The sequence below is a fragment of the Rhineura floridana genome, chromosome 1, assembly GCF_030035675.1.
Source record: "Rhineura floridana isolate rRhiFlo1 chromosome 1, rRhiFlo1.hap2, whole genome shotgun sequence".
In the NCBI taxonomy this organism is placed as follows: domain Eukaryota; kingdom Metazoa; phylum Chordata; class Lepidosauria; order Squamata; family Rhineuridae; genus Rhineura; species Rhineura floridana.
In genome coordinates this window covers 154,388,222-154,398,378 of record NC_084480.1, presented here as the reverse complement: position 1 = coordinate 154,398,378, position 10,157 = coordinate 154,388,222, and the positions used below count along the sequence as shown (strand labels likewise).

Sequence of the window (10,157 nt, the reverse complement as noted above, 5' to 3'; positions counted from 1 at the left end):
CTTCTCATCTCTTTGGTTCAGCCCATGGAAAGCAATCTAACCCTGTTGGATTATGGCTTCAGTGGTGTACTTTCAGGTGTACAACCATCAGAGCTTGGAAGTTACTTTTTTTGAACTACAACTCCCATCAGCCACAGCCAGCATGGCCACTGGATTGGGCTGATGGGAGTTGTAGTTAAAAAAAAACAACTTTTCCAAGCTCTGACAACCACACACAAGTTTTTGAAATAAAGGAACTGTGAACAACCTTTGAATCTGTGATCCCTAACATGGTGCCTCTGGGCACTGTGATGCCCCCAAAAGGCTGCCATGGTGTCCACCAGTCTACCTACTCGCCTCTGCCTCAAATTATCAAAAGAGCCTAAAAGACCAAATTAAGATGGCCTCCCTCTTTCAACTGCTTGCAATTCCTTGCTAGGCCTTTTACAGCACAAGCCCACGTCCATTCTGATTGGGTAGCAGCAGGCATTTGGATTGGTTGGAAGGACGACAGGAAGAAGGCCCAGTGCTGGCTGAGCTGTGCCTGTGCCTACCAAGGGAGGAAAGGTAGGGAGGTGACGGGCCTTGCGGCTCATGCGGGAGGGTTGGCGGGAACGGAGGAAGCCAGAGCGGTGGCAGGGTTGGGGGAATGGAGAGTGGGCATGAAAGGAGGAAGGCTGAGGAGAAGGAAGGGATTTGTGTGTTGGATGAATTGGCTGCATGCTTGCGAAAGGGCCCATGGGCTGTGTGCAGGGCTGTGGTTCAACCGATCAGCACAAAAGCAGGCCACAGTATGTGAAGATTTCTCCCTGCCCGTTAACTAAGGAGAGGGTTTGAGGTAGGAGTAGCGTCTTTCTTGTTACGAAATCTCCCCCAGATGAGAGCAGCCAACCTGTGAGTGCTCTCAGAGCCCCCCAAACCTTGAATTTCAGCGAGGTCTTGGGGAATCCCTGGCTCCTAGCACAGGAGGGTTGGGCCTCTTCTCGCTAAGCTCTCCTTGGGCTTGCTGTACAGATTTCCTTCTCCCTCCTCGGCACCTGTTCCTCCTGTAAGGTGTTTGCTTTCCTGGCTCACCACTGGATTGTAATGCTGAGAAGAGAAAGCGCATCCCACACAGCTGTGAGCCGCTGTGGAGACAAGTCCCAGCTGCACGTAGCCTCTTGACAGTAGGGCTCATCTCTAGCCCAGCAAAGATGACCTCTTTCCCCTGTGGTGGGGTGGGGCGGTGCCATTGGCCCAAAGGGGCGGAAAAAGCAGCTTGCTAACCAGTTGTCAGGAGGAAGTTGGCCTTTTGAGTCTTGACCAATTTAGGTGGGTAAAACTGTGCGAACAAAGGTGTTAGGGAGCCTAAGGCAAAGGAAGTGGTTTTAGGAGAGAAGAAATAGAGGTTGGAAGAGCTTCCTGACCATAACCCTACAAAGTAGCTGATGAGTGTGTGTGCAGGCTCCTAATACTGACTGGCACTAGACTGAGGGAGGATCCCTGAGATGGCAGCTGATGGGATTCAGAGCTGTACAGGCATGTCATAAGGAGGAAAGGGTGTCTGCTCTCTGTAGGTTGATTCAGGAGCACAGGGCGGGCTCCGTCTCCCCTGGCCAGTCCATTTTAATCAGTATCATCAGTTTCTTTGTATGCCGCTTTCCCACAGAATTGTGCCCAGAGTGGATCGCAACATACCAACGGAAGGATAATAAATATAATATAAATATTATAAATGTAAATTTCAAAAAACAGTAAGGACGATTAAAAATAATCATAATGTAGCACGAATCTTTAAACTTGGAGGTATAATTATTGAATGGGATGAAGAACAGACGTGGAGAGAGGGATCTGGAGAGAACTGCTGGTAGTGTTACCAGAGCTACCCAAAACAGCAAAAATATTAGCTGTTACGTAGCACTTTTATAGAGTGTTCAAAGCACTCTGTGCAATCTTTTCCCAGCCCATAAACAACCCTGTAGGGTGTCATTATCCCCTTATTTATTTATTACATTTATACCCTGCCTTTCTTTTCATGACAGAAACCCAAAGTGGCTTACATATGGTTCCCAGGTGGTCTCCCATCCAGGCGCTGACCAGACTTGACCCTGCTTAGCTTCAGCAGGGTGCTGACCTCATGTGCCTTCAGACCATAGCCTGGGAACCTTAATAGAGATACAAGAGTTGGGGGCGGGGATGAGATGGAAAGTGACATACCTAAGGTCACATAGTGGGTTCAGAGCTGAAGAAGTTCAAGCCGATAGCTGTTGCTGCAGCTTCTGCTCTTTGACGACAATACAAGACAGCTATACTTATTTATTCCAAATATGTGTATCCCATCTTTCTACAATATTAAAAATCAATTCCATTCAAGTGTAAACTACAAAAATGCGATGAAAAGGTAGATGCAAATTCAACAGCAAACTTACAGCAACCAGAAGAAAATAAAACATAAAGCATATGCAGCAACCTCTGTCCCATTGCCTCCTCCACAGGCTCTTCTGTACAAACTGATTTTAACCATTCTCATAAATAGTGCTTCCATTCACTTGTGGAAGGGAGTTAAGTGTCACTTTTAACTCCTGCTGTGGGGTAGTTCTGACAAAGGGGCCCAAGCATCCTAGCCAGAGAACATCTTTCCTTCAGCTGGCAGCAAGACCAACTCTTCTGAAAAATCTCAATATGCCAAAGTTCTGTTGAGCTGAGCACCCATTTTGGTGCAGCAGTGATCAGCCACAGCACTGAAGTGCTTGGAGCCAAGCTTGGTGTAAGTAGCAGGGCTTTCCCACAAGTCAAGGCTTCTTTCATTCTCCCTTCCAATCATTACGTGTGAGGTCCCTTCACTCAGAGTTTGTCAGCTGAATAAAAATAGTGGTAGTAAGATATTTCTGAAATGAATTAATTGGCTCTGGAGTGAAGCATAAAGCTAAGACCCACCACAAGATGGGATAATCTTCTCCCTGCTTTTCATCCAAACCTGAGGCTTCAGGCCTGGTTTTACAGAAGGGACCACCATTCCATTCTGTGTACAGCAGTAAGTGTTAGGAATATGGTTCCATCTCTGGTTAGCATCGCTTGAAGTGTTTCCTTAAGGGAGTGTCTCCAGAACCTTCTGTCTATGTCAGCCTTTCCCAACTAGTAGACCTAATTTATTCATTTACTACATTTCTATCCTGCCTTTCCTCCAAGGAGCTGAGAAAGTGTGGCTCAAGGTCACCCAGTCAACTTCATGGCAGATGCGTCTTCCTAGTCCCAATCCAACACTATAACCATTACTTACACTGGTTCTCTGTCACCTTCTTGTCAATCTCTCTCTCTTCCTGTCTGATGCATATAAGGTTTGTGGCAAGGTTTGACTTGCATAATACAATATAAGATCATTGTGAGGTTTGGAGTGTCTGAAGTTAAGCATTCATTCATTCATTCATTCATTCATTCATTTATTGCATTTGTATACCACCCCATAGCCGAAGCTCTCTGGGCGGTTTACAACAATTAAAAACATTAAAAACAAATATACAAATTTAAAAAAACATTTTTAAAAAAGCAATTTAAAAACACATGCTAAAATGCCTGGGAGAAGAGGAAAGTCTTGACCTGGTGCCGAAAATATAACAGTGTTGGTGCCAGGCACACCTCGTCAGGGAGATCATTCCATAATTTGGGGACCACCACTGAGAAGGCCCTCTCCCTTGTTGCCAGACTCCCAGTTTCCTGCGGAGAAGGCACCCGGAGGAGGGCCTTTGATGTTGAGCGTGTATGGGTGGGTTCATGTTGGGAGAGGCGTTCCATCAGCTATTGTGGTTCTAAGCCGTGTAAGGCTTTATAGGTTAAAACCACCTTGAATCGAGATCGGAAACATACAGGCAGCCAATGCAAGTGGGCCAGAATCGGTTTTATATGTTCGAACCGTTTGGTCCCTGTTACCAATCTGGCCGCTGCATTTTGCACAAGCTGCAGCTTCTGAACCGTCTTCAAAGGCAGCCCATATAGAGTGCATTGCAGTAATCTAACTTGGAGGTTACCAGAGCATGGACAACTGAAGCCAGGTTATCCCTGTCCAGATAGGGGCGTAACTGGGCAACCAACTAAAGTTGGTAGAAGGCACTCCGTGCCACCGAGGCTACCTGAGCCTCAAGTGACAGAGATGGTTCTAGGAGAGCCCCCAAGCTACGAACTTGCTCCTTCGGGGAGTGCAACCCCATCCAGGACAGGTATTGCAAGTATTTTGAATACTCTAAACTAAAACATATAAATGCTAAGATGAAAGGGTTGCATTTAATTGTTACACTCAAGAGATCCACTGAAATAAATAAATTTAGGTGACTTAAATTCATTTCAGTAGATCTGTTCTGAATGTGACTTACAGTACAAGCCTAATCATGTCTACTCAGAAGTAATTCCTATTGAATTCAGTGGGGCTTACTTCTAAGTACATGGGTTAGTATTGCAGCATTAGCCACATGCAGCCCAAATTATCATCATTATTGTCAAAGTGATTTTGTGTCTACTTTGTCTCTAATGGATTTATGGCTTAAACTAGGGTACCTAATTGGTACTGTGGCAAAAGATTTGATTATGCACTTTAAAAAGATTTTCTGTTTGGTGCTTGGGCACTATTAACTAGGAATGTTTGTTTCCTATAGACTGCAGACATTTATTCAAAAAAACCTTGCGGTTTAAGAACGTACCTATAGCCAACAGATATTTCTATCAAACTTTAAAAAGCAGGGAAATTGGGCAGCTATAGTGAATGCACCAGGGGAGCAGGAGACCGGACCTCCTCTCTGAGGTATTGTACTGCCCTACAAATCTGTAAAAATGCAAATACAATTTGGGTTGGTCTTTCACAGTCCAATCCTCTTCCTGTGTAGCTTGGAAGAATTTGGTAACGTGCTTCTGAGCATATGGATGTTTAATCGCGGATCACAGGTAGGGAGCTTTCAGGCCGCCCACCCGTTAGCTCGTTTCACCTACCTCTCCTGTCTTCTGAGGCTGTGCACGCTATGTGCACAGGGTTGCCATCAAGATGGCAGCAGAGGCTTTTTTAAGGGGCTGATGCTCATACCACCATCTTGGTTGATGGCAGGAATGTGCGTGCTCGTAGCATTCCTCACATGCATGCCATCAACCAAGCTGGCGGCAGGGACATCAACCTCTTACATAAGCCTCCACTGCCATCTTGGTTGATGGCAGCCCTGTGTGCGCAGTGCGCGCAGCAACAGGAGACAAGGGAGAGGTAGGTGAAACAGGCAGGAGCAGTGAGCCCAGGGCAAGCTGGTGCCCAAGGGCCCAGTCATGCCTGGCGTTGGCCCTGCTGTTCTGGGACCTTTTTTGCCTGAAAAGCAGGGTAAGAAATGTTTAAAATAAACAAATACACTCTTGTATATCATCTAATTATTAAAATAATATAGGAAGAATTTGTGCTTTAAACATAAGTTTCACAAACTTGTACTACCACTTATCATTTTCATTTTTTTCTGTTAGATGGCCAAATGTGAACCCTGCGAAAGAAATTATGACAACATGGTAAAAATGCTTGAGGATCTGAATAGGGATTTAGAGAAACTACTGGAAGACATGGAAAAACTATCAGGTGTGGCAGTACTGTAGATGATATATATGTTGCTACTAATCCTGTCATCCTGTCCCAGACAGGGAGAAATGAGTGTGTGCTGCAGATGAAGTGGATGTACATTCACATTGCAGTGCTCATCCAGGCCCTGCTGAATCTGATGTGAGTGTCTGATGCTCATCCCCATCTGAGCATCACTAGTCAATATGTGCAGTTAAGAGCTGGATACATGCTATAGCGTAGGACAGAACAGACACATGCTAAACCACTTCTGCAAATGTCCTTAGAAAAAATGAGTTCTTTGCTACTGTATAAAAGCTATTTATAAGAAAATAGCTAATTTAAGCACCTCTAAGAATGCTCTCCATTGCTTTCCACGAATCAGTTGCTTTTCAAGAGTCTAGTGTATTAGGGGGAAAAAATCCTAATATAGCAATTGTCTTTTAAGAGATGCTAACATCCTTTTGAATGTTGGGATCCCAACCATAAAAATAATTGTAATGAACAGAATTTCTTTGTCAAATATGACAAGAAAGATTTTCCTGATAGAATAGAATAAATCAGGGCTAAATTACACATTATTCCGCACTGCTTTTGAGAACATATATTTGAACCTAAGGGAGAACAACAGTGTGTGGGTGGATTTCAAGCACGAAAATGGGCAGGGAAAGGATAAAATCTTACCACTTCTTTGGCTCCAGGGTACCTTCTAAAGAGATTTTCCAGTACATAGGTTTTAAAGGTACTATAGACTTCAAATGGTTTCTTTTTTTAAAAAAACCTGGACACTTTGTAGAGAGGATTGTATTGGTACAAAGAGAGACAAATAGATAATTGAACAATTCCTCAGCGCTTAATCTAGGTTTTGATGTGAGACAATATTTGCAGGAGTTCTATTACAGATTCATTCAAATGTTTCCACTATTTAGTGCAAGCTTTAAAAAAATCCCATTCTTAGCTACATTGGTTAAAATTGTAATTTAAAGGTAAAGGTGTCCCCGCACTTACAGTGCGAGTCGTTTCTCACTCTTAGGGTGATATCTTGCGACGTTTACTAGGCAGACCATATATATGGGGTGGGATTGCCAGTTCCTTCCCCGGCCTTTCTTTACCCCCCAGCGTATGCCGGGTACTCATTTTACCGACCACTGATGGATGGAAGGCTGAGTGGACCTCGACCCCTTTTACCGGAGATTCGACTTCCTCCTTCTGTTGGAATCGAACTCCGGCCGTGAGCAGAGTTTCGGCTGCGTTACCGCCGCTTACCACTCTGCTCCACGGAGGTTTGTAAGCTAGCTGTCATAAATTGTATTAGGTGGTCCTGCATTCATTGTCTAGTTAAATGGAAAAATGACACTTAAATTACAGAATGTGTCCTGTCACAGTGGATTTTAAACTTGACTGAGACTCATTGCAGAGGAGGTGAGGAAGACAAAAGCTCCAGAGCTGGGTCGGGGAGACGAACCTCCAAATGGAGCTATTGGACATAGATGGTTAAGGCTGTCTAAGGGAAGATGTTCACGGATCCTTTTTTTTTTTTTTTTGGTATGACTGTTCCTCCATATGTGCCATCATTTCAGTGATTTTGGAAAAGTTGCTTATTAAAAATGTTTCCCATGTGTGTTTTTAGGAGTGGGGAGAGATATTCTGTTGCTCTTCTAATGCCAGTGTGTTTGTTCCTTGTACATAGAACCTCTAACTCCTTACTGATCAGTCATTTCAAATTGCTGTTGAAAACTATATTCCCGCCTTCCTTGTGGCATTTTGCTATATATGTATTCATGTGTTACATTTATATTCCTCTTTTCCTCCAAGTAGCTCAAGGTAATGTACATGGTTCTCTGCATCCCCAGATTATGCCAAAGGAGTACTGCCTAATATTAAAATTCTAGTGAGCTCAGAAGATCATAGGTATTGTATATTTTGGTTTACTGGGCTATAAGTGAGAGAGATCAGTTTACTTTACACCATTAATATGATACTCACATTCATTAGTTATGGAAAGCAGACTGAAGGTGGATTCAGGGTACAATTTTTTAAAAAGCTGCTGCAGTTTGCAGGGTGAGGGAATGGAGGATGGCTGAGGTGCTGGGAGAGGGTTTTTTACTTTTATCTTCATGCCATTTTTCTGATCTCAATAGCCTACCAGCCGCTGTTTGCCCTAAGGGGGGAAACATACAGGTCGTTGTTGTTTTCCACTGTAGGGTGAGCAGCAGCTTGAGATGGTTTTATATTGGAAAAATGCCACAGGGTGTGAGATAACACCCCCCTTCCAGTGCTACAGCCCCAATAGATCTTCCATGCCATGTCTAGCTTGACCCTCAGGGCCAAAGTAGACAACATGAAAAATGCATGAATAAATATAATGTATCTGGATTTTATTTTGTTTTTAATAGTGGTGGGGATGGAGGTTGAGACTGTGGTGTGCTGGGGGTTGAACCCTTTTGCCTCTATGCTGCAGTTCCTAACCCCCACCCCAATGGCACTTTAGAAGGGCTACTTTCATCAGGACTACTCTCTCCCCCTCTCCCTCTCCCTCTCCCTCCCTCCCCCTCTCCCTCCCCCTCCCCCTGTGTGTGTGTGTGTGTGTATGTATGTGTATATATATATATATAAACTGCTACCCATGCTTGCCATAAGCATATGTTTGTTTAGCTCATATGAACTTCCATTTCTGTTGACTGGAGCATGATGCTCATGTTGAAAACTAACAGAGAGCATCAAAGCATGATGCCAATTTCCAACAATCAAGCTGTCTTCATCAGTAATTCCAACTAAAAATGCTGGTGCCAATCCTTCCTGAAGGTCATTGATGTCGTGGAAAGCAGTAGATGAGTAAACTAGTTAGTTATTGCAGTGTAACCATTTGTGAGCATTGATTTGAATCTTAAACTATCATCGCTGAAGAGGTGTTTAGTCTGGCAACTCTTTTGTCTTGTCATCAGTTTCATCTTTTTTCTTCTCATCCATGCTGCAGTACCTTTCTTAACAAATCTCATCAAATTAGTGTCTCTGACTTTTGGGCTGTCCCAGTGCAGGCTACGTGGATGGCTTATGATATGGTGGTGATGCGTGCTAACCCAGATTTGGCCAACTCAATGAGACGGCTGGAAGATGCCTTTCTCACCTGTAAGGAGGAAATGGAGAAAAACTGGCAAGAAATGTTGAAGGAAACGAAAGGTGCTGAACAAAAGCAAGAATGAATGGCTTCTAAATTCCTTGTAGAAATGTCAGCCTTGGAAGAATTGATCTTGACCAATCACTTTGTTCAGTGGTTATTTAAAAATTCATTTTAAAGATATCTGTCTGAAGTGTTTCTATATCAGATTTTCTATTGGAATGAAAATGTATAGGTGCATATTTTTACCATGTATCAACCCCTGAGAGAACAGTAGACATGTTTTGATTTGTCTTAATTGTCCTATAAAACTAATCCCCCAGGAGTGAGTAAGATGAGGAGGTACAGCTGCATGTGAAGCAATTGATGGCTTAATCTTATACATATTTACACAAAAGTAAGACCCTTGACTTCACAGAGCTTACTCCCAATCACATGTGTATATGATTGCAACCAACATTCACAAATGGGGAAGAAAATGAGAGTAGCTTCTACTTGTCCACCAGATGGCACTCATGTACAAATAAGATCAGCTCTAGGAAAGCAAGTCCCTGCTTTCTACCAATGAACAGATTTTATTTTCTGGAAATATTTAGAAATAAAGCCAGACAGACAGCGAAAGAATATGGGAACTCTCCCAAAGACAACATTTTACTGTTCTCTAAACCAACTACCTTTCTAATGCAGCAGTGGTATGTGCCCATTATGAAAGCATAGTAGAAGCAAGTATCCAATAATAAAGAGACCTTAAGAGCTCTGTGTAAACATTTAAGGCTGCTGTTTTTTACCTACTTACATCTCTCCTAAGCACACACCTCATCTGTAACGGTCTTGTCATACACGCATTTATATTGCAAATGCTTCTCTCCTTTTTTCTGCATGGTGGCTAAGTGCGAAATTGAACACAGACCGTCACTATCTGGTACACCACCTCAGGAAGATAAAACGAGATAATGTTTGCTGCTTTGACCACCTCAGAGGTACATATAATAGGCAGTTCCCAATGTTCTCTCACTTTGTGAAGCTTTAAGGTTATATGTTTGGAATGTGTCAAACAATTGTGTGAAGCAACTAGTTTAGAAGAGGGGGAATATTAAGAGGAGAAACTGAGCAGGAAAAAGTTTAATTTCTCTGGTCAAATTCTCCCCATCCCAAAGCAACTTTATTTTTAAAAGAATGTTGTTGACGTTCTGTTACACACACATGCATGTAATGTATTGTTAGTGCCACTGTGATAGATGGCTGAAATAGGAGACCCTTGCTATGTAAGCAGGGGTGTCTTCAGTGCTTTCAGTAGCCTTTGTGCATTGGGATTGTGCATGCAGGGCTGCTCCCCTGATACTGTAGAGGGAAATCTCTGCTCATGCTGGGAGTCCTGGTGCCCTACTAGAACCTCTGGTTCAAAACATGCATATGAAATTTGAAGCAGGCCAACATTAGTAATTGAGCTTCTAGAAAATTGAAGTGGTGATTTTTACTTTTAGAGAGTATATAAAACACACCTAA

The 10,157-nt window shown here is 43.2% G+C and overlaps 1 protein-coding gene across 2 annotated transcripts; it reads left to right on the top strand.

Annotated features, from left to right (window-relative positions):
- Positions 1-426: 426 nt before the first annotated feature.
- On the top strand, positions 427-9,390 carry SYCE3 (synaptonemal complex central element protein 3). Of its 2 annotated transcripts, none has more exons than XM_061626926.1 (3): positions 427-546; positions 5,446-5,554; positions 8,567-9,390. In XM_061626926.1, exons 2-3 carry the CDS (start codon positions 5,446-5,448, stop codon positions 8,734-8,736), a joined length of 279 nt encoding a protein of 92 aa, XP_061482910.1. In that variant the 5' UTR covers positions 427-546; the 3' UTR covers positions 8,737-9,390. The 2 variants fall into 2 exon arrangements, with proteins under 2 accessions (XP_061482910.1, XP_061483001.1); XM_061627017.1 differs by lacking the exon at positions 427-546 and adding an exon at positions 745-817.
- Positions 9,391-10,157: the final 767 nt, after the last annotated feature.